This window comes from Crocodylus siamensis, chromosome 3 (assembly GCF_052110815.1).
Source record: "Crocodylus siamensis isolate JL-2025a chromosome 3, ASM5211081v1, whole genome shotgun sequence".
NCBI lineage: Eukaryota > Metazoa > Chordata > Crocodylia > Crocodylidae > Crocodylus > Crocodylus siamensis.
This window is the reverse complement of record NC_143397.1, coordinates 167426525-167451550: the sequence shown is the minus strand read 5'-3', so window position 1 is coordinate 167451550 and position 25026 is coordinate 167426525. Positions and strand designations below refer to the sequence as shown.

General features: G+C 45.6%; 1 protein-coding gene and 1 long non-coding RNA gene across 2 annotated transcripts in view; one reads left to right on the top strand and one right to left on the bottom strand.

Annotated features, from left to right (window-relative positions):
- NDUFV2 (NADH:ubiquinone oxidoreductase core subunit V2) overlaps positions 1–25026 on the top strand; it is a 49316-nt gene that overhangs the window by 10972 nt on the left and 13318 nt on the right. The window contains exons 3-5 of the mRNA XM_090039694.1: positions 16730–16792; positions 16876–16992; positions 22399–22567. Of these exons, the coding sequence (XP_089895820.1) occupies positions 16730–16792; positions 16876–16992; positions 22399–22567 (349 nt within the window). The remainder of the gene's footprint in view (positions 1–16729; positions 16793–16875; positions 16993–22398; positions 22568–25026) is intronic.
- On the bottom strand, positions 9–25025 carry LOC149869092 (uncharacterized). Its single transcript, XR_016441384.1, has 3 exons — positions 24622–25025; positions 7824–10352; positions 9–2938 (listed from the first exon to the last, which is right to left on the bottom strand). It is a non-coding gene; the product is annotated as an uncharacterized LOC149869092 (long non-coding RNA).

Genomic DNA, 25026 nt, shown 5'->3' with positions numbered 1-25026 from the left:
TAAGTAATTTTGCACAAGATTGTTCTTCCCCCACCCAACAGAAAAGGGAATTTAAGTTGAGAATTGGGTGAATATCTGAACTTTCAGTTGTCAAAAACTTTTTCCTAGATTGCCATAGACATTCACGAAGAAGCAAATGTTTTCATTAGATTCCAATGTTCAACGCGTGTGGGGGTAGTAGGTTTGAAAAATCATTTTCTTGTCACCCATTTATTTCCTTAAATAGTTGATGCCGCTGGTTTTTCTTGAGAATTAAGGTGATAATTCTAGAAGTTGAAAGTTATTAGAAAGAGTACTCCAACCTTAATTGTTACTGAAAATGCTGTAAGCAGAAATAGATAGCATTATTTGGCATTTAGTAAGGAGGATATAATGTGTTATAAAAGAGTGATTCAGACTCAGTGTTACATTACTGCCTGGTGTACATGTACTATGGTGCTTGCATTCTTGGTTGCACAGTGTACCAGCCTCTCAGGATGGAGGGTTCCTATTCATCCTGGTGATTAGGGCACTCTTAGGAAGTGATAGCTGTTGACATAACGTATTTACCTGAATTCAAGAGGACTGAATTTAAGACGACCCCCCAATAATTAGATTCTATACATGTAAAAATTGTTATAATTTGTTATAAGTTTCCATATATAAAATTCATGTATAGAATTTTTTTCGGGGGTCATCTTAAATTTGTATCCCCCACCACCACTGCTGGCCCTATGGGCTAGACTCCCCTGCCACTTGTTTCCTTGCCTATCCCTCTCTGTGCTCCCCATGCCTGCCTCTGCCTCCACTCTCTACCCACTCCCCCTTCACCTTCTGTTGTGCCCAGCTTGGCTAGGCAGAAGTGGCAACAGCTCACAGCTTAGCAGGGTGGGTCAGGGCTAGAGGGACCAGAGCTGGAGCAGAGGTGAGGAGCAGGCACAGGCATGGGGGCTGCGGGGGGAAGGCTGCAGGTTCTCCCCCATGAGGGGGAGACCTTTTGGGGGGTTTGAAGCAGTATGGTAAATCTCTCAGGCTGCGAGGGGCCTATAACAGAGGCGGGCAGTTATTTCAACTGGAAGGCCACTTCACTAATTTTGGTAAGCTGTCAAGGTCCGCATGGGTAGCCCTATCCCTTGACAATTGTCCTATCCCCTGGTTGCCATCTTGTTGTCAGAAGACCTGCCCCCTAATCCCTGGCCTATGCTACCAGAAGTCCCTCCCTTTGCCCCTGGAAATACTCCTTTTGGGAGGGGGTACTATAGCCTTGGAACTGGAAGGTACACTATCACGTGGTCTGTGTCAGGTAGGCAACATTTTTTGGCCAGAGCACCGATGTCTATGCGTACAGTGTCTACCTTGTAAGGTGCTGGAGTGCCGGCATGCCAAAAAAGACTAGGGGACGAGATATGTGGCAGGATGCACTGCATATTAATATAGTTAATAATCATAAGCATTTTTTAATGGTAAATACCACGTTTTCTAAACATTCTAAACCTGGTGACAATAAATACAATTTTGTAGACGGTGAAAAGGGAGAGAAGAGACGGGAGAGAGGGATAAGCGAGGCTTGGTGGGGCTCCTGGCTCATCCTCTGTGCACACTGGGCACAGCAAGAGTGGGGTGCCCTGGGCTGTGGCAGGAGCTCCCAGAGCTCTGAGAACAGCTGCGCAAAACTGTGCACTTACCACTGCCAGCCTGGCCCGTTCGGTTCCCAAGTGTCACATGGTTCAGCCACTGCTGCTTCTCACTGGTGCCAACTCAGCTGGGCCCATCACATCCTGAGAAGCATGCAGGGAAGCAGCGGGTGGGCCAGCTTTGCTGTGTGCCACTTGGGATGGGACGGACCCAGCTGGGCTGGAGAAGCGGCGACTGAGCCAGATGATCCGTATACCGCTTCTTCGCATGCTGCTTGGCACAGGCTCAGCAACGGCTTTGTCTCTTTGGTGCCAACCCGGCCAGGCCTAGCCTGTCCCAAGTGGTGTGGGGAAGTGGCACACAGCTCAGTTGGCTCAGCTGCTGCTTCTCCTCACTGGTGCTGACCTGGCCAAGCCTGTCCTGTCCCAAGTGGCATACAGCAAAGCCAGCCCAGCTGCTGCTTCCCTGTGTGCCACTCAGGATACGATGGGCCCGACTAAGTTAGCCCTGGTGAGGAGAAGCAGTTGCTGAGCCGGTCCCAAGCAGCACGCGGCTCAGCTGCCACTTGTTTGCTGGTGCTCATCCAGCCTGTCCCGACCCAAGCAGCATGCAGCAAAGCTGGCCCAGCTGCTGCTTCCCCGTGTGCCACTCAGGATGGGCTGGGCTCAGCCAGGAGGGCACCGGTGGGGAGAAGTGGTGGCTGAGCTGTGTGCCGCTTTGGACCAGCTGGCGGAGGTAAGGGAAGGCACAGCTGAGCTGTGTGCTGCTCCAGCCAGGCCAAGCTGGTCCTGAGCTGCACTTGGCTCATCTGGCTGGGCCTCCACTTCTTGCCAGTGCCAACCTGGTCAGGCCTGTCCCGTCCCATCTCGAGCAGCACACAGCAAAACCAGCCCAGTTGCTGCTTTGCTGCATGCTGCTCAGGACAAGATGGGACAGGCCAAGTCAGCACCAGTGAGGAGGAGGAGCAGCTGAGTAGCGCGTTCTCCCACCACTCCCTATGGCTCCTGCTGCTTGCAGCACCGTTCCCCAGGGCCCCTGCCACTCCCTGTACACAGCTGCAGCACCTTCCCTCTGCTTGTCCCCCACTTCCAGCCTGGTTCAGGAAGCACCACAGGGCTCCTGGCCCACTGGGCTGTTCCAGCGGTCCCATTCCCCATCCAATCTTACCTTACTTTCCACTTGGATGGGGGGGCAGGGTCGCGAGGCCAGAAGTTGAAGAGGCTTCTAGTTTGGGGATGGGGAGGGGGGCGGTCTGGAGTCAGGCTGACCCTTCTGCTCAGTCACAGGCTCCTGCTGGGTCCTGCTGCTGCTGGCTGCCTATCATCTTTGACAGGTGGCAAGGGGCAGATAAAAATTAATTTTCTAAAAATTTTAGAGGCTCCATGGGCTGGATAGAATGGGCTTGTGGGCTGAATGCTGCCCACGGGATGTATTTTGCTCACCCATGGCCTAAAACCTCAGTCTCCCAATTTGTGGGTAAGTACTCTTACTATGGCATAGTATATAAAATGGGGACAGTGGCATCTTCTCTTGCTGCAAAAAGAATGATTCAATTTTTTACCAAGAATACTTGTTAGGTATCTGTTTTCATGAGTGGACTGTGGGCTGTGAGTCCGAATAGGTGGAGGTGCCTCCATTGCAGCCTAGATTTACCTAAGCTGTAGAGATCAGAGTTCCTCTGTCCTCAGTATTTCATGTTGGCTGGCTCTAAGCAGCTCCCTGCTCAAAATGTAGGTATTTTGGATCACCCTTCTGAGGTGTTTACCTCTACAGAGCTTACGTACTTAACTCTTGATTATGGATTTCTCTGGAGACCAGGTACCTACATTTGTTTTGCAGTGCTGAACTTGTGGGTAACTAGGGCCGGAGCCAAAAGGTAAGTTCCTGAATGACATGTCAGTATTGTCACTTTCCTTTTCTGCTTTTCTTGCTTTATGGTGTTGAAGGTCAATAAAGTTTCATTATTGAAGAGAAAAGGGGTCTTTCTGGAGCAAATATAACTTTACTTCCAGTGTTATAGTTCTGGTTTTATGTCGGTTTCAATATAAAATGATTGGTTCTTCTATTCCTGTTCAAGATTTTATGTTTCCATGTTGTTTTGTACTTGGTGCATTTCTAGTTTAAAGACTGGGTTTTTTTTCTTTTTAATCCTGTGGACTACAGGATTGGTCTGAAGACATGAAGGGACTTATTCAAGCTAATCATAGAATCTTAAAAGTAGGATCAGAAGGGACCTTGTAGATCTTCAAGTCTGACCCCCTGCCTGAGCAGGAGAAAAACTGGGCTCAAATGAGTCCAGCCAAGTAGGCATCAAGCCTCTTCTTAAAGACCGCCAGGGTAGGAGCCAGCACCACATCCCTTGGAAGTTGGTTCCAGGTCCTAGCCGCCCTAACTGTGAAGTAGTTCTTATGGATGTCTAATCTAAATCTACTCTCCAACAACTTGTGGCTGTTATTCCTTGTTATGCCAGGGAGCGCTAGGGACAAGGTCTCTCCCAAACTCTTCTGGTCCCCCCTAGTGAGTTTAGAGACTGTCACCAGGTCCCCCCTCAGCCTTCTCTTGTGAAGGCTGAACAGGTTCAGGTCCCGCAGTCTCTCATTGTAGGGTCTGTCCTGTTGTCCCTGGATCATGCGGATGGCCCTCCTCTGGACCCTCTCCATGTTGTCCACAACCCTTCTGAAGTGGGATGCACAGAACTGGACACAGTACTCCAGTTGTGGCCTGACCAGTATCATGTAGAGGGGGAGAATCACCTCCTAGGCCCTACCTGAGATGCATCTGTGGATGCACGACAAGGTCCAGTTAGCCCTGGCAACTGTGACCTCGCATTGTCAGCCCATGTTCATCTTGGAGTCAATAATGACTCCAAGATCCCTTTCTGCCTCTGTGCTCTCTAGAAGGGAGTCTCCCATCTTATAAGTGTGCTGCTGGTTACTACTGCCCAAGTGCAGCACCCTGCACTTGTCAGGATTGAAATGCATCCTGTTTTTGTTAGCCCACCCCTGTAACCTATCCAGGTCTTGCTGCAGTCTTTCCCTCCCTACTAGCGTGCTCACCTCACCCCAAATTTTGGTATCATCAGCAAATTTAAACAGGCTGCTTTTCACCCCATCATTCAAATCGCTGATAAAGAAATTGAACAGCGCGGGCCCGAGGACCGAGCCCTAGGGAACTCCACTGCCCACTTCCCTCTAGGTCAAATATGACCCGTCCGCCACCACGCTCTGAGTATGACCCTTCAGCCAATCTGCAGTCCATCTGACTGTAGGCATCAGTGCCACAGTCGCCTAGTTTTTTAATGAGGATGGGGTGGGAGACGGTGTCAAAGGCCTTGCTGAAGTCTAGAAAGACTATGTCCATGGCAACACCTGCATCCATTGCCTTTGTGACCTGATCATAAAAGGCAATCAGGTTGGTCTGACATGACCTGCCCCTAATGTAACCATGCTGGTTGCCGTTGAGCATCATCCCTGAAGCCGGCCCATCACAGATGTCCTCCTTGAGGATCTTCTCAAAGAGTTTCCCTAGGATTGAGGTAAGACTGACGGGCCTGTAGTTGCCCGGGTCCTCCCTTTTTTAAAGATGGGGACCACGTTGGCTATCTTCCAGTCATCTGGCACCTCGCCTGAGCACCACGAGCACTCTCAAAGCCGTGCCAAGGGCCCTGCAATAACCCCTGCTAGCTCCCTCAACACCCTGGGGTGGAGAGCATCTGGACCCGCTGACTTGAACATGTCCAGCCCCTCCAGAAGCTCTCTAACCCTGTCCTCCACAACCTGAGGTCTGGAGGCGTTCCCCTCGAGTCTGTCTTGCATCACGGTGGGGAAATCCTGGTCCCTGCCCAAGAAAACGGAGGTGAAGAATTGGTTAAAGAGATCTGCTTTCCCCTCTGGTGCAACCACCAGATTGCCCAGAGTATCTTGCAGGGGCCCCACGTTTCCCAGTGCTTTCTTCATCCTCCCTATATAATATAGTTTTTTTTTTTTTAATGGATTAAAACTAGCTTTGGATGCAGCATATGCTTTTGTGTTCTATTACAGACTTTTGTTTTACAGTCATGCTTGCCTGTTTTAAGTGTTTCTTGTCTAATTCTGTAAGGTTAGTGTAGACTAGCTGGCATGGCTGATGCTCTTGGTTACAACCTGGATTCTGCTCTTAACCTTCACTAGGAAGTGGCCCACTTCATAGTGTACATGCAAACTGTGTTCACGTGCTGATAATTATTGGGTGCCCTCTTTCAATTAGTCTGCCCAGAATGACAGACAAAGTGTACCACAGACCACTGGGAAAGAACCATAAACTAGTTAATCTTGTTGCTCCAGAAAGAAGCATGGGATATATCCCTCAAAGCTGTAGTGATGCATAGGGAAATAAAGCATCAGTGACACAGTATAGTAGAAGTGCACCGATATATTGGTTGCATAGCCAATCAAAACTGATAAAAGGAAAATTAACATTATCGGCTATCAGCTTTCTTTGGCCAGCGTAGCCAATAATGTCACTGATAAATATGATATGACTTCTGGCTGAGGCCTCTGGATGCTACGTGTATGAGTGCTGCCACATGCATCCACATGACCAGGAATGCAGCTGGGTAGGATGGAGAGCAGTGCCCTGCAGGTAAGTCTGTAGAAGAGAAGGGACATGGGAGGGGAAGGGTTTTGGGGGTAGCAGATTGAGGCCCCCATGGTGAAGGAGGGAGTGGGGCAGGGGTTGGGGGCGCTGCCTAGCCAGGGCAGTGAATGGGACCTAGCGCCAGGGTGGAGAGCAGAATGGAGTCCCGGATGGCTCTTTTGGGGGAGGGGGTGGAGTGGGCAAAGGGGGTGGCTCCCCACTGCTGTGCATACTCCCTAGGGGGCATAAGGAAGGCACGTGCTTCCCCCAGATTTGTGCATGGGGCAGATGCAGGCCGTTTGCTGTGGGCTCAGGGCTCTCCACTTTGCTGCCTTTCCCTTGGGAGCCCTGCGCTGGCTACACGCCCCTTGCCCACAAGGCAGCAAAGGGGGCAGCAAGTTGTCTCCTGCTGGGTGGGCAGGGGGCATGCGGTCAGCACAGGGCCCCTGGGGCAAAGGTGGCAGGGCAGAGAACCCCAAGCTGAGAGCAAGCAGCCTGCATCCATCCTCGCTCTGCTCAGCTCCATTCCAGTTAAGTATCCCTGCACTTAAAAATAGTGACAGTGGCGGCACTTGAACTAAAGCTCATTCGATGAACTTGTGTTCAAGTGCCCCAACCACCATTTTTAAACTCTTAAGACACTGATCCACTGGACAAACCGCCTGCAGCTCTGTCCCAATCCCTGCCTCAGGTCCCATTCACCACCCTGGCTAGACAGCGTCCCCAGCCCCTCCCTTCTCTTTCCTTCACCATGGGGGCCTCAATCTGGCCCACCATCCCCCATGCCCTTTCCCCTCCATAGACTTATCTGCAGGGAGCTGCTCTCCACGCTGCTTGGCTGCACATCTGTAAATTGGTTATCGGATTGGTATTGGCTGATATGGCTAGCTAATAACTGGTTATCAGTATCGGCTAAGAAAATCTTTATTGGTGCACCCCTAGACAAAAGGGAGAGGGACCAGAAAGCATTTATCTTTTCTGTGCATGTAGATGGTTGTACTTAGGTCAGCAGTTCCCAAACACTGACAGATTGTGCACCACCAATTTAAAACAATGCAACCTTAAGTACCACCAGCAATTTTTTGTCAAATAAAGTAATTTGTTAATGCATATCACTGACAGGTTAATGCATACCACTGACAGGTTGTCTGCGTACCACTCATGGTACCTGTAACCACAGATTGGGAGCAGCTGACTTAAGTGGTAGTAAGTAGGTTGGCGCAGGTGTTAGTCAACAAGTGTAGCAAGAGAGACTTCCTGAAGTGCTCCATCCAGCACATAAGGCACGGTTGCTGTCAGCAGTAAATTCAGTCTGGCTTTCCAGACTGTTCTGCCTAGAAAGGGGCAGAAATGAGCCTTTGTTTTAAAGAGATAAAACTAGTAAGCATAAATCTAAGGCAGATGGTACATTTTATGGTGCATTTTTATAAAATACAGACAAATCCTGCACAGCCCTGGATGAAGAACAGGTCTGGATGAAAAACTCTTAGGCTTTACACAGGTGCTTTCTTTCACCCCCAAAACGTTAGCGACAATTACTCATACAGGAAGTTGAAGAAGCCAACATAATAGAAAAATTTCTGCTGTTTACCTACCTGGTTTGTATCCTTTAATATGATTGCTCCAACCTCTGCTGTATAGACCTGTGCTTAGACAGTGACAGTGGTCTTTGTTCATTATTTCCTGCACACTTATGTGTATTACTGTCTGCTTGAGGAATCTCAAGAAATAGCAGTTGTTCCAAAACATAGTTGAGCTTTTATAAATCAAACTGACTTCTTTGAAAAAACAAATTTAAAATTAGTAACAAGAATTAACTGAGTCACAGAAGCATATAAGACAAGGAAGACGAAACAAGCTAAAATAAAATACAAATAAGAAGTCATACAGGTTTGAGGAAACATTAATATATGGAAATAGATCAATGATATACAAATATATCTGGTGTACCCATGAGAAATGACATAACCGTATCATGACATGATACTCAGGGCCCAAGGGGTGTCCATCCCAACAAGAAGCAAGGGGGGCAAGAGTGCCCGAAAGCCCCCCGGCTCACCAAGGGCGTCCGGGAATGCCTGCTTGCCAAAAAGGCGGTGTACACCCGGTGGAAGCGGGGTGCTATCTCCAAAGAGGAGTATACCTCCTCTGCTCGGGCCTGTAGGGGGGCTGTCAGGAAAGCTAAGGCGGGCATAGAGCTAGGACTAGCGTCCAAATTCAAGGATAATAAAAAGTCCTTTTTCAAATATATAGGGAGGATGAAGAAGGCACCGGGTAATTTGGGGCCCCTGCAAGGTACGCTGGGCAATCTGGTGGTTGTGCCTGAGGAGAAAGCGGAGATCTTTAACCAATTCTTCACCTCCATTTTCTTGTGCAGGGACCAGGGCTTCCCCGCTGTGATGCCAGACGGACTCGAGGGGAACGCCTCCAGACCTCAGGTTGTGGAGGACAGGGTTAGAGAGCTTCTGGAGGGGCTGGACATGTTCAAGTCAGCGGGTCCAGATGCTCTCCACCCCAGGGTGTTGAGGGAGCTAGCAGGGGTTATTGCAGGGCCCTTAGCACGGCTTTATGAGTGCTCGTGGTGCTCGGGCGAGGTGCCAGATGACTGGAAGATAGCCAACGTGGTCCCCATCTTTAAAAAAGGGAGGACCCGGGCAACTACAGGCCCGTCAGTCTTACCTCAATCCTAGGGAAACTCTTTGAGAAGATCCTCAAGGAGCACATCTGTGATGGGCCGGCTTCAGGGATGATGCTCAACGGCAACCAGCACGGTTACATTAGGGGCAAGTCATGTCAGACCAACCTGATTGCCTTTTATGATCAGGTCACAAAGGCAATGGATGCAGGTGTCGCTGTGGACATAGTCTTTCTAGACTTCAGCAAGGCCTTTGACACCGTCTCCCACCCCATCCTCATTAAAAAACTAGGTGACTGTGGCATTGATGCCTACACAGTCAGATGGATTGCAGATTGGCTGAAGGGTCGTATTCAGAGGGTGGTGGTAGACGGATCATATTCAATCTGGGGGGAAGTGGGCAGCGGAGTCCCCCAGGGCTCGGTCCTTGGGCCCGCGCTGTTCAATTTCTTTATCAGCGATTTGAACGATGGGGTGAAAAGCAGCCTGTTTTAAATTTGCTGATGATACCAAAATTTGGGGTGAAGTGAGCACGCTAGTATGGGGGGAAAGATTGCAGCGAGATCTGGATAGGTTACAGGGGTGGGCTAACAAAAACAGGATGCGTTTCAATACTGACAAGTGCAGGGTGCTGCACTTTGGCAGTAGAAACCAGCAGCACACTTATAGAATGGGAAACTCCCTTCTAGAGAGCACGGAGGCAGAAAGGGATCTTGGAGTCATTATTGATTCCAAGATGAACATGGGCCAACAATGCGAGGTCACGGTTGGCAGAGCTAACCGGACCTTGTCGTGCATCCACAGGTGCATCTGAAGTAGAGCCAGGGAGGTGATCCTCCCCCTCTATGCAACGCTGGTCAGGCCACAGCTGGAGTACTGCATCCAGTTCTGTGCACCCCACTTCAGGAGGGATGTGGACAACATTGAAAGGGTCCAGAGGAGGGCCATCCGCATGATCCAGGGACAACAGGGCAGACCCTACAGTGAAAGACTGCGGGACCTAAACCTGTTCAGCCTTCACAAGAGAAGGATGAGGGGGGATCTGGTGACTGTCTCACTAGGGGGTAGGGGAAGGGTTTGGGGGAGATGCTGTTTCCCCCAGCGCTCCCTGGCATAACAAGGAATAATGGACACAAATTACTGGAGAGTAGGTTTAGATTAGACATCTGCAAGAACTACTTCACAGTTAGGGCAGCTAGGAGCTGGAACCAACTTCCTAGGGAAGTGGTGCTGGCTCCTACCCTGGGGATCTTTAAAAAGAGGTTTGATGCCTACCTGGCTGGACTCATTTGAGTCCAGTTTTTCTCCCGCCCAGGCGGGGGTTCGGACTTGAAGATCTACAAGGTTCCTTCTGACCCTGCTTCTATGATTCTACGACAGTTGATACTCTGTGAGAAATCTGTGAATAATTAAACGATCATATTCCTGTATCTGAGAACACATCAACTGTTTTACAAAAGTCCCTTCTTTCATTTCATCTTCTAGTGAACTGGAAAACAAAATGAGAATTATATTAATGTTAAGTGCTATTAGATAATTCAGCAGTGATATATAATCTTACAATAATAATGAAGACAGAATTTAAATATTATTAAGACATACAATGATTAAGTTAAGCAGTATATAGCAGACAACTTTCTCCGTGATAATGCAAATCAGTTGTAACAGCATTAGCCTACAGTTACAGGTGAAATCACTGTAGCCATAGTTGTGACAGATACAAAGGTATTAGGCAGGCAAAGCTCCAGGCTCAGGCAGGTTGCTCATGCAAATATAAAAGTAATTTGCAAGTCACCTATCATCACCCAGTAGCAAAGTGCTGGGTGAGTGTTAAACCCAGCTGAGCACCATTTTTAGTCCATCTTGCAGCAGTGCTGCAGCCTCTGCTTCAGTTCTGATGTCTCTTGTTGGTGAATGCCTTTTTGGTTCTTTTCCTGGTTTACCATAATTTTTCTGTATTATCTTTTCCTGAGAGAGATTTTTGTTTACAGTGAAGCACGTATACTTTGTATACATATATTGTATATTACAGGTAATTTTTGATACGGACCTTCCTTATCTGCTTATGGGCCTTTTAGATTGGGACTGGTATGTTTGTGTGATGCTTCATTTAATAGGTAGTTACATACTTTGTGTGGAATTTTCAAAAACACCTAGATTACTAAATAGAGGAGACCCAGTGAAAGTCATAGATTCATAGATGCTAGGGTCGGAAGGGACCTCAATAGATCATCGAGTCCGACCCCCTGCATAAGCAGGAAAGAGTGCTGGGCCTACATTACCCCAGCTAGATACACATCTAGCCTTCGCTTGAAGACCCCCAGGGTAGGGGAGAGCACCACCTCCCTTGGGAGCCCGTTCCAGACCTTGGCCACTCGAACTGTGAAGAAGTTCCTCCTAATATCCAATCTAAATCTGCTCTCTTCTAGCTTGTGGCCATTATTTCTTGTAACCCCCGGGGGGGGCCTTGGTGAATAAATACTCACCAATTCCCTTCTGTGCCCCCCTGATGAACTTATAGGCAGCCACCAGGTCGCCTCTCAACCTTCTCTTGCGGAGGCTGAAAAGGTCCAGTTTCTCTAGTCTCTCCTCGTAGGGCTTGGCCTGCAGGCCCTTAACCATACGAGTGGCCCTTCTCTGGACCCTCTCCAGATTATCCGCATCCTTCTTGAAGTGCGGCGCCCAGAATTGCACGCAGTACTCCAGCTGCGGTCTGACCAGCGGCTGATAGAGGGGAAGTATCACCTCCTTGGACCTATTTGTCATGCATCTGCTGATGCACGATAAAGTGCCATTGGCTTTTCTGATGGTTTCGTCACACTGCCGACTCATGTTCATCTTGGAGTCCACTAGGACTCCAAGATCCCTTTCCACTTCCGTGCCACCCAGCAGGTCATTTCCTAGGCTGTAGGTGTGCTGGACATTTTTCCTCCCTAGATGCAGCACTTTGCATTTCTCCTTGTTGAACTGCATTCTGTTGTTTTCTGCCCATTGTCTAACCTGTCCAGGTCTGCTTGCAGCTGCTCCCTGCCCTCCGGCGTGTCCATTTCGCCCCATAGCTTAGTGTCATCTGCAAACTTGGACAGAGTACATTTCACTCCCTCATCCAAGTCGCTGATGAAGACATTAAAGAGTATCGGTCCAAGGACCGAGCCCTGCGGGACCCCACTGCCCACACCCCTCCAGGTCGAAACCAACCCATCCACCACGACTCTCTGGGTGCGACCCTCCAGCCAATTCTCCACCCACCGGACTGTGCGGTCATCCAAGTCACAGCCCCTTAACTTGTTCACCAGTATGGGGTGGTGTTCACCAGTATGGTGAACAAGTCAGTGAGGCTTGTTCTCCTAAATTATTTAAATGCTTTTGAAACATCCATTTTGGACTAGCTTTGGGTTCTTTTAACCAGTAGAACCTGAAACCCATAGAGACCATGATAAAGGTATCACTCACAAAGAACACTTGGCTAAATAATGTGTCTTGATGTCAGACCTAGTTGAGATCTTTGAGAAAAGGTTTCAAAGGTGTTGAAACAAGATCATTGCAGCTAGTTAAAGCTTCTTACGTGGGAGACTTTTTCAATGAAAACTGTTTTGTCAAAATTTATGTTTATATAGGAAAATGTCATTTTTTTCCTCAGCTGTCAGTATTCAGGTTGACATTTGAATTTGAAACTTCAGTTCGTTTTCTTATTATGAGGTTTTGCCTTTTTTAGGGTATTATGTGTGTTTTCCTTATGAATAACATTTCAACTTCCTATTCTTATTGGGAATTGTAGCCAACTGAAAAATGGAATCTCTGGTTTCACAACTAGACCTAAGGATCTTGTAGTTAACTTGGTTAGTAATGCGCATGTCGTAAGGATTTTGCAAAGATGTTAGTTATTTTTATTTTAAGAATACTAGAGTTCATACAGTATGTATTGAAGACAGGAGGAATGCTGTCACATGGTCAGATTTTTGTTCTTCAAACTAGAAATAATAATTTACTTTAAATCAGAGGTGTCAAAAGATATGGCTCTGGGGCTGGATCTGGCTGGCAGAGTCCTATTACCTGGCCCCCAGTGCTACTTGTGAGTCTTGGAGTTGACCCACAGGCAGCATGCAGGGAGGCCTCACAGCCCTACCTGCTGCACATAGAGCTTGCTCCAGGATTGTGCCACACCATACATGCATCAGCGCCATGAAGGATCCAGTGGCACAGACAGCTGTCACATGTAGTGTCCACACTGGCTGCTCCAAAACACAAGCAGGATCTGGCATGCAGGCCTGGTTTGTGCATCCATTCCAGCCTATGTACCAATCCCACACCACTCATCCAAACCATTGAGCCAGGTGCATTTAACACCCCATTCTTTAAACTGTTTAAAATGAAGGATGACCTATTTTGTTTAAAAGATCATTTAAAGTTTTAACAGTCTTTTATAGCTAATGCTAAATTGCCCAGAACATTTTAGCTTCCAAACTCATGTTTTGAAATACTGAAACTATTTCCTTGTTAAAAATGTGGACGTACTACTTTATGACCCAGGAATGCAATTTATATAGGGATGGGTATCTGTGTCCCTGTTGAACTCTCTTGACTTAAATGAGGCTGTACTTGAGTGCAGGGATCAGCCCACAAACTCAGATGCCAGCTCAAGACCTTAGAGATAAATCTGCTACATCTGGAGAAATATCCCTCTAAATCAAGAAGGATGTTAAACAAAAAGAAAGGTTACAAAAAGGAGAAATAACCTACAGATTGGAGGGCTTTTTGGTGATCTCCCCATATGTACACACATACAGATAGGTATGTGTAGATACAGGTATACAGATATATATCTAGATAGAGATCTGTGGACAGTTAGATATCTATAGCTATACCTATACCTCTAACAAACTGTTTTGTGACAGCAGGTTCATTGGACAGTCCAAAACATACTTTAACAGTTACACCATTCTTAGTCCTGTTACAAAGACCACTCTAACCACCATCACCTTTAAACTATCACAGATACAGATAGGACAACTTCAGCCCCCTGCCCCTTCCTTCTCAACTCCCCTGCTTGTTTGTCCAGTCCTGGGTACCTGGCACAAGCCTAGGTTAGTGCAACCCATCTGAGTAAGTTATAGTGCCTGTTGTGCTCAGTCCCCCTCAGTACCACCTCTTTTTCAATTAATGGTGAACCACTCTATCATAGTGCTTAGGGTTGGAAGGGACCTAAACAGATCATCAGGTCCAACCCCCTGCCCCAGGCAGGAACAGATGCCAGAGTCATATCACCCCAGCCAAATATCTGTCCAGCCTCCTCTTGAAGACCCCCAAGGTGGGAGACAGTACCACCTCACTTGGGAGCCCATTCCAGAGTCTGGCAGCCCTAACTGTAAAGTAATGTCTCCTGATTTCCCACCTGAATTTTCTCTCTAACAATTTGTGGCCGTTATTCCTAGTAACCCTGGGTGGTGCCCAGGGGAACAGAGTCTCCCCCAATTCTCACTGGGCACCCCTGGTGAGTTTGTAAATGGCCACCAGATCCTCTCTCAGCCTTCTCTTGTGGAAGCTGAATAAGTTCAGGCCCTTTACCCTCTCTTTGTAGGGGCCTGCCCCGCTGCCCCTGGACCATGCAAGTGGCCCTCCTCTGAACCCTCTCAAGGTTAGCCACATCCCTCTTGCAGTGAGGCGCCTAGAACTGGACACAGTACTCTAGCTGTGGCCTGACCAATGCCACATAGAGGAGAAGGATCACTTCCCTGGACCTGTTTGTGATGCATCTGTAGATGCACGATAAGATGTGGTTAGCCTTATTGACCACTTCTTTGCATTGGTGGCTCATATTCATTCTGGAGTCCACAATGACTCCAAGATCCCTTTCTGCCACCAAATATCAAATACATTTGACTTCCTTTTCACTTGCACAGTTGAGCTGTGCCTTTTTTTTTTTCCTGTTTCCAGTGATTCCTGTTCTTTCACCAGCTTTACATGTCTCGCAAACATCACCAAGCTTCTATATAGATGAGAGGCGTTCTCATCCCTCTCTTGGCCTGTTGCATGTGATCAGCATGGCCCTACCCTCCCTGAGGTGGAGCTAGCCCAGACAGCCCCATGTTTCATCTGGATATATATTTTGGAGGTTTCCAGGACTTGTGAAAGAGAACATGCAGTTCCAGTCACGAGTAAGGGGCTAGTTCTCATGTGGATCCTTTGTGGAGGCTATCTGGAGTATATACATGTACGGAGCAGTGCTGGGCTATCAGGTCACCATGGCTTGAAATGCTGGCACCCAGCCCAATTAACTGTGTGATAATAAATCATGAGCCATTTGGTTTTGGACTATTACTAGCCATAGTTTATACTTTGTATAAGGAGGTGTACAAGTGCTGCTCAAAAGTGCTAATGAAGAATGTACTGAAACTTGCAGAAGTCTGCAAGAAGTTCAAATGTATCAATTCTGGATGAACTAATTCTGTAGTAATTGTATATATGCAGATTACTGTGGGTATGTTTATTTCAAAGTCAGTACATTTTTTTTGGGCTCCTTTTTTTCAAATTAACAAGGTTTTCCTATGCAAAGTTGAGGGGCAGATAGCTGCTGTGGGCTGGGCCAGAGCCAGTCCAACTTACAGCAGCTTCCTGCCCCACTCCCCTTTCCTCCAGTTACTGTCACATGCAGCTCACATGCTGCGGGAGGTAACAGATCCTAAGTAAGGTCTGATGGTAAGGGGGTGAGGGATTAGGTAGAAACTGTGGGGCAGGAAGGCCACAGAGGGAAGAACTAGGGTAGACCACAAGGGGGCCACCTGACCTCCCTCCACATCACTATTTTCCCTGCTGTAGCAGTTGAAGAGGGACAAATCTAAAACAATTCTCCAATAATTAGATTCTATACCTGGAAAATTATCTTTTAAATACACATTTTCCATATATAGTATCTAATTACTAGGGGGTTGTCTTATATTCAGACTCGTATTGGATTTGAGTAAATACAGTCGAGTCTAACATCACTTTTAATATTCAAAACATGCTAAATATAGTGTCATGTATCGTAACTCTAAAGGAGCCTTTACAGTTGAATTAATCTGAAACAGTTTTCTCATTTTGAATGTTATCAGATCAGTTTAATTTATAATCTTGCTGAAAATTTAGTGTTGCCTAACATTCTGATAAGTTGTTCATAAATATTATTAAATGCTGTAAATAGGATTGGTCTTTGTTTATGTCAGGATTGTTTTAAGCTGTGTTTTTATACATCTGTCTCACTATTGTCACACAACCGCTTGCTTTAAAAAATGACTTCTTGCTCATAGCAAAGAGAAAATTCTGCTCTTTTATATATTTTTCTCCAACTACAGGAACAAATTTTCATAGTCACTGAACTAACATATAATAATGCCCCAGGTTCTGACAAGTAAGGATTAGATTACAAGTTTAGATATTTTTCGTGTTTTAACAAACTCATTTTAAAGAGGGTATACTTTATAACCATATTCAGTGATTCTCAGACTGGGTGCCATGGCATCTTAGAGTGTCTTGAGATCTATTAAAGGATGCTGTGGGGTGCCATGCAATGTTATTACTGTTAGGTGTGCATATATGATTCACTAGATAAACCCAGAGATTTCAAACAGGAATCCATAGTGTCAAAGGCATCGTGACATGTTGCAGTGTTTCTGAATTCTTTGCAACAGAAAAATTGTTTTATTACATTTCTGTAGTAAAAAAAACCAAGTGAAATCTAAGAGTTGGCATTTTTCATTGATTGCCTTGAGTCCACTGAAGGGTGTCTTGAGTCTAAAAAGGTCAAGGACCATTTAATTATATTGTGAAATATTCTGTTTTTTCCCACTTTATAATAGTATTTTGATCTGTTTTTGTTCTTTCTTTTAGCACAGAGATACTCCTGAAAATAACCCGGATATTCCGTTTGACTTCACACCTGAAAACTACAAGGTATTCATAAAAGGGCATAAAACATAAAAAAGAACAGAAAACTGAACCTAAGTATTGTAAATTATTATTTTTCTTTCAAACAGAGAATAGAAGCAATAGTAAACAACTATCCAGAGGGACATAAATCTGGAGCTGTTATGGCAGTACTAGATCTGGCTCAGAGACAGCATGGATGGCTGCCCATCTCTGTTATGAACAAGGTACTTAATAAGTAGCATTTTTAAAGCCTCATTTTACTACTATTGATGAAAAATCTTAGCACTAATAGAATAAATACATTAGAATGTTCGTGCTTGAATATGTTAATGAAGAAGTTTAAATCTGGCCTAAGATTGTGAGAATCAAATTGATTTTACAAATTGTCCCACAGAAGAATCTTGCTTCAGGTTCTGTATCTGCATAGAGTGCTCGAACCTTCAGCCCTAACAGTAAACAAATTTGACTTGCTCTGCTCCAATCAAAAAAGCAATATGCAGGTAGAAACAGAAGCTTGTAAGTATTTGTTCACAATTGAAGGGAAAAGGAACATCAAGTAGAAGTAGGTTATACATACATAAAAGACAGAATTCAGTCCCTGGGCTGGCAGCATCGTGATATCTGTAAACTGCTTATGGCAAATGTGCAACTGCTAATGGCAAATGTGCATCTTGCACCACTTTGTAGCAGCTGTTTCCAACATTTGTTTTTTATCAAATTGGTTCATCACAAATATGGCAAAAAAAATTAGTGCAAAACTCAAAATGAGAGGATAGAGACAATCAAGTAAATACAAAAGTGGTGTATTCATTCTGTGAAAGAAATACGGTGAGTTTTAAAAAAAATACAATAATATAGATTAAAGTGTGATTTTTATCATGCAATTAAAATGTGAACTTTTTTAATCAACTTGAACCACAGTAGTTTCTGTAGTACCTACAACAGTTGTCAGCATTGGATATAAGTGAACCTCTGCATGGAACATGTAGATTAGACTGCATTCTGTAGATGTGCAGCTATGTTTAGCACCATTTCAGCAACCATGGATACATTTTCCACTGATATTGAAGCCTTATGTTGGCTTACTCTAAGCTTGATTTTTATTTTTTAAATCTGTTTTATACATAATAAACTAGTAAGATGCAGCAAAAGTTATTCCTCAGGCCATATATATTTCAGCAGTAAAGTGAATCAAATGTTAAATTTGTTAGAATTAAACTACCTTGTTTTTGTTATGGTCCAAGAAATCTCTTCTGATAGGTTTTTTTTTTTTATGTGAACAACTGTTGAAATTCAGCTATAGACAATTTAAAGAGAGAGACTGAAGTCACTGTATAGGAAAGAATATATTTGAATTTACTGTGATTGAGGAGGCTCAGAATAAAGCTGCATACATATGTTAATTTCTACAAATTTGCCTGGTAGAAACACTTCCAGGAGAGGGAGCAGTATAGACATTCAGTCTGTAGCCATCCCCTCTCCCCTGCTCTCCATGCCTTCCCAAGATGAGGATGACCCCCCCAGACTGGGGAAGATAATGGAAACAGTGGGGCTAGAACCCCCACCCTACCCCCTGCACCTGCCCCAGACTGGACTGTGGTGAACAGGGTGCAGGACCGGTTTCCAGGGTGGTGGGAGCACTGTGGCAGAGCCCAGCTTAAGAGCAGTGGTGCCTGCTTCTGCCCCCACTCCCAGATTAGTAGGAGAGGGGAAGGGAGTTAGACAGAGCCCCTTCCCCAGACTGGGCACTTTTGTGGGTTGGTCTAGTCTGGGAAGGGAGAGGAGCAGTGGGGAAAAGTTCAGGGAAAGTGCCCATGGGAGAAACTTAACCATGTTTGTTCCCAGGTAATTTTTCTCCCAGAGCGGCTGTTTTGGCTCTGGGGAAAAAAAGCCTGAATGTCTGTATACTTTTGGTTCCTACCCAGAGAACAGCAGTTCTGGAAGAAACTGAACATCTCTACATAGCCTTAGAAGAATCCCTGTTCATATTTGGGTTTGGCAGTGATGAGGCATAGTAATACTAACTTAGAGCTATGTGGAGAAGAGGATTTTGGTTTCATGGGAGATTTAAATACTGTATTTACTTGAATACAAGACAGGACTTTTTTCCCCAATCAGCGAGGCGGGGGGAAGTGCCTCCTCCTATAAATGCATACAAAGAAACCTCACTAAATGCATTGTCTATCATTAAACTACTGCCAAAAGCAGCAAATGCTTAGAAATGGAAACCAGTTATGAAGCCGATTTAAATACAGCCAATGCGGAGCATGCCTATAAAACACATGCACTGCTCTCACTTCCTCCTACAACCAGGCATTTCTGCGATGGGCCATGACTCTTCCCTGGAGGGGATGTGGGGTGGGAGGGAGCTCAGGCAGCATGAGGGGATTGACAGCCAGGCCATGGTGGACGAGTGGGAAGTGAAGGCAGTACAGTCCCCTCCCCTTGCCCCCTGCTCTGTTACTTCTCGTGCTGCTGGTGATGAGGCTGGTGTGGGGGTCCTGGTGGCAGCAGTGGCAATAAGTCTTGCCACCTTGCTCTACCTTCCCGCTGGGCCATGGAAGCAGCTCCTGTCCATGCTTGTCTGGCCATGCTGTAGCCCCGTGCCCCATTATGGGCACACAAATTTGGGGGAACACATGCCCCCCCCCATTCCCTCCAGATGCGTTGCCTGTGGCATCCCCACAGCAACCCCCCCCCCTGCTCTCACCCCACATGTTGAGGGTCTGGGGTCAGCAGGTTGGGAGTGAGGAGCACTAGCAGGATTAAGCAGGGTGGGGGGGCTGCAAGTCAGGAGTGAGGGGCACCAGCAGGGACAGGGGAAGGTGGGTTGGGGGGAACTATGGCTTGGGAGTGAAGGGCACTTGTATATCAGGGCTGCTAACTGCCACAAAGCAAAGGTAGGGAGGGCAGACAACCGCAAGCTAGACTTGCATCCTGATTAGTGAAGGGGAAAGGAGGAGCTCTGATTTTGTATGATAAAAAAAAATCAAATGCCAACATATATAGATATTTAGAAATTATTTTATTATGATTGAGGCACTGGTAGGCTTCCAAATTGGTTTAAAATTGTAAATATATCAATAAAAATGTGTTCAACTGATACCTGTATATATAGTGGCACTTCATTTCAATTGTGGAAAAATGTGCATTTTGAAGGGGGTTTAATCTGATTTTTTTTTTTCTTAATTGGAGAATTTGCAAATTTTAAACAGAGAACACCAGGTTCCCTGAATCAGGCATAGTTTGTACTATATATAAATAGGTACAAAACTGCTAAAACTTGCAGCAGTTTCAAGAAAAAGTAAAATGCATCAATTATGGCTGAACAAAGTCTATGGGTACCTGTAGTAATTTGCTTATATGCAAATTTTGTCCCTCACTTCCTTCTGCTCAGGTAGAGCAGGGTCCATCAGAGGCAAGAAGTTGGGTGGGGAGCAGAGGACAAAGAGGCTACCTGACCCCCCAGATTTTTTTTCCTGCTGTATCACTGAGAGGGGGGACAAATTCAAGGTAGACCTCCAATAATTAGATCCTTTACCTAGAAAAATATATTAAATATATACATTTTCCATACATAAAATCTCATTATTAAAGTTTGTGTTATATTCAGGGTCATCTTATTTTTGAGTGAATATGGTATTTTGGAGCAAACACTAGCTCTTTTGAAATTCTGTGAAAGGAAAAGCAGTGCATCTGAGTTACATGAGTCAAAAAGTAATATTGATGCTGATTTATTCTCCTTTTTCATTTTTATATGTAGGTTCCCATAACCCATTTCTACATTTAGGTGACTGTTTGGAGTGCCTGTTTTAAATGAATAACTTGGAATCAATTGTTATCACTAAAAGTTGTGATTCTTTTCCTTTCTAGCAAAAAAAAAATAAATTTAGATACTGTCATATTATCATTATTTTAAAGATACAGTGATATCTTTAAAAATTTTCCTTCGGGTGTCTGGTATTTCTTGGTTAGGATGTGCATGGTTCCTTGTTGATGAGATAGTTGAACAATTCAGAGTTATGAATTATGTAAAGTTCACATGGCTCCTTATTAAAGAAAGTCATGAGAGTTGCAAAGTGATGATTTTTTTTTTTTTTGTAAATTCTCTTGTACTGAAGGTAGCCATTGCAAGTAAATTTTTACATTAGCTTCATTGTTGTACTGAGGGGTGTCAGTACTACAGGACAGGGTTGTCAAACTTGCCTGGTTTCCCACTCCCCAGTCAGATCCAAACCACAGAGACAACAAGGGTAAGTGGTATCAGCAGCTGTCAGGGTTAATACCACTCGCCCGCAATGGATTTTGGTGTCCCTGATCTTGGCAGTGGGCCCTATCCTCAAATTATCATCTCCTTTATGAGCCCTGTGGGCCATACAGCATTGGTTCAAGTGAGATCCTTCCCATGGTCTACAAGTTTGGCATTCCTGCTATAAGATACTTGACCAGAATTAACATTATCAGTGCTTTTGAAAACACAGCAATTTTCTGAAATTTCTCTATGTCCCGGGGCCCGAGGAAACCGGGAAAACTTATCTGGAGAGCGGGACAAGAGAGACGCTGCGACGGAGGGAGAGCCCATGCGGCTCGTTAGCCGCGTCTATGTACAGCTGCGGCCGGCAGCTGACGATGATGTCAGATGCAGGCTGGCAGATTTAAAAATGGCGGCCACCGCTCCGGAGGCAGCGGGTAACGAGGGGAACAAACGGCTGTCCGAGCCATCCCCAACACGAGCCCCGCAGGACGGACGATGAAGAGCCAGCGTGCCGGAGAGGAAGGCGGCCCAGAGAGAAGGAGCAACGACTGGATCGCCGTCAGATAGGGCTCTGTGTGCCAGATCGGGTGAGCAAAGGAAGATTGAGACCACCCAGGAGGATTCAGAGCACCCTGAAGTAAGTGCCGAGGCAGTGGGTGCGGGAATTGCTGAAGAGGGGCGAGAGGCCGAAGGATTACCTGGCAGGAGAGAGAGATCGGGGCGGGATCGCCGCCAAGAATATAGGACGCCGATTGAAGGATAAGAGGGGCAGTGTTAAATATCCAGGAGGCGTTACTCCCAGGCACGGTCATAGGGTGCTGGTGGTGGGTTAGCGGGGGTAGTCGGTACAGTAGAACCCCGTTGAGGAAGCACGTAGTTCATGGTGCAGGGTGACGGGTCGGTGGCGAAGTATCTATTATAGAGGGCTAAGGCACCAATACAGGCTGGTGCGAAGGGCACGACGTCAGGGCAGGAGTAACCCTAGGGTTTTGGGTAAAATGCGAAGACGAAGGTTGCTGTAGAAGCCTGCAGGACCATCACTGAACAGGCATGGGGAAGTGGAGGCCACAGATGGTGTGAGGCTGGGGTGTAGGGGTGGCAGGAGCCCCGTGTGTAACCAACGAGGCAGACCCAGGCCACCGAGGGACCCGTGAACTAACCCCGCCCCACTACTGTAACAGCAAGTTGTGGCAGGCGAGAGCGGGTTTGGTGACTCGGGAAGGCGAACAACCACAGTAACACCCACGCCCGGTAAAGGGGGTGCTCACCGACACGGAGAGGCAAACTCCTAGTAGAGACTCACGAAGGCCCGTCGGGGACACTCTAATAATACCTTAAGAGAATAAAAATGTATGTATTATTCTCTTTTTCTTAGGTTGCTGAAGTCTTGCAAATGCCTCCCATGAGAGTGTATGAAGTTGCAACTTTCTATACAATGTATAATCGTAAGCCTGTTGGAAAATACCACATTCAGATCTGCACGACTACACCTTGTATGTTGAGAGACTCTGATGGCATATTAGAGGGCATTAAGAAGAAACTTGGTATGATACAAATGACATTTTATATTTTCTAAAATTGTATTTTTACAGACAGTGCTAGAAATTTTCAGTGCCTGCAAATTTGATATTTCACTGTTCAAATAATATCTTTCAAAATGAGGAATTTATGTGGTGGTGGTGATGCAAAAAGGAAATACAGTTGCTTTTTAAGTTTATTTATAAACTTATTTATCCTTATTATTTATTGCAAGATAATCTTATTTATTTATATATATTTGTAAGAATAAATTTGAAATTTATGAATTTTAGATTTGGAGCAATAATGAATAAATGGATTTAACAGCGCTATAAGGTAATGGTGCTGAGAGGACAGAAAATATTTCTCTGGAGTGATCCCTCTTGATTTTATAGACAGCTTGAGAGAGAAGGAGTTTTGGTTTTAGAATTAAAATGTGAACCATGGGAACTTTGGAAAATTCAGGGTGTCCCATCCCACTAATATTGAAGCATGCTCCTCTGTCAGGTGGTGTCAAAAAACTGTAGCAAAAAATGGACGCCCTTATCACATTTTTGAAAAATATATTTCTGCATTTGTTATCTCCAACATAGCTGTATAAGAAATAAGTACTATTTGAATAAACTTGAAATCAAAGATTGCCCTTCTCAAAATTATGAGTAAAATGGGCTAAGTTCCATTATAATAAGGATTTCAATGTGATGACCTGTATTTTTGGTCCCTCCCTCCCCTCCCCCCAGTAATTACTTTCATCATTCTTTAGACTGATAGGCGTAATATTGCAACACATGGATTTTTATAGTTTCATAGTTGGTAGGGCCAGAGGGGACCTGAGCAGATCATCAAGTCCGACCCCTTGCCATGGGCAGGAAAGAATGCTGGGGTCAAATGACCCTGGCAACGTGTTCATCTAGCCTTCTCTTAAAGACCCCCAGGGTAAGAGCCAGCACCACTTCTCTTGGAAGTTGGTTCCAGATCCTAGCCGCCCTGACAGTGAAGTAGTGCCTCCTGATGTCTAGCCTAAATCTACCCTCTGCCAGCTTGTGACCGTTATTTCTAGTCACTGCTGGCAGTGCTCGGGGGAACAGGGACTCCCCCAGTGCCTGCTGGTCCCCCGACTGGTTTGTAAATGGCCACTAGATCCCCCCTCAGCCTTCCCTTGTGGAGGCGGAACAGGTTCAGGTCCCTTAGCCTCTCCTCGGAGGGCCTGCCCTGCTGCCCCCTGATCATGCGAGTGGCCCTCCTCTGGACCCTCTCCATGTTGTCCACATCCCTCCTGAAATGCGGCACCCAGAATTGGATGCAGTGCTCCAATTGTGGCCTGACCAGTTTCGCGTAGATGGGGAGGATCACCTCCTTGTACCTGCTTGAGATGCATCTGTGGATGTGTGACAGGGTATGGTTGGCCTTCCTGACTGCGTCCCCACACTGTCGGCCCACGTTCATCTTGGAGTCCAAGCTCCTTTTCTGCTTCTGCACTGATAAAAGGGGAGTTCCCCAGCCTGTAGGCATGTTGCTGGCTCTTCCTTCCCAGGTGCAGTACTTTGCACTTGTCAGTGTTGAAACCCATCCTGTTCTCATACATCCACCCCTGTAACCTGTCTAGGTCCGACTGCACCCTGTTCTTTCCTTCTAGAGTATTATGGAGAAGAGGATTATAAATAGTACATTTTAAAAAGTTGAGATTTGGTATTTTATTTTTCAGGCATAATTTACAGAAAAATGGTGTTGCTGGGTGCTTTGAATTCTCAGTCAGTATGGTTTGAAATGTTTTGTTTCACGGTTGCATCTTCCTTGCAGAAATTGGCTTGTCTTGAAAACTAAAATCATGGCTGATGCCATTTTTTTTTCACCAGCACCATGCTTCTGTTTGCATAGTTTGGTTGGAATAATCACTTAGGCCCAGCTATGTAAGCCAGTAGCAAACATCTAATTATTTTGGTTCTAGTCCTGTATATGAGCGAACTTGAGAACAGTTGAATTAAATCTTTGTAAATCTGCAAGACTGATACCTTAATACCCAAATTTACAACTTGTTGACTGCCACCTTCTATGGTTTGCATGCTCTGCTCTCACTTACTTCTCTTGAAGTGGAGGCAATTGGTATCTAGCCCAGTTGGAGCTGGAGCAGGTCCTTTTACTTGGTGATGGTAAATGCATGTCTTCTCTCCCCTTTTAAATTTATTTTCTCCTTGGTTTCTCTCCAAAAATATAGCTGAGCAGAATTAGCTTTCTAACCTATTGATAAATACATAATTGCTTTATAAAATAATTTTAAGAAATATGAAGCGAGTGAGTAGTTTTTTCAAAATGTTTTGCTTAATTGAACTGGAGCTGTTTGAGAAGTGTTGATAGGCAAATCGGATAAGAACTAAAAGGGTTTTTACATATGAGGTGAAAATTAAAATTAATCATGAAACATTTAAAAATCTTTTCCTGTTAAATTCCTTAAATAGCCACTGCTGAACCTAATGTTCTTTGTTAC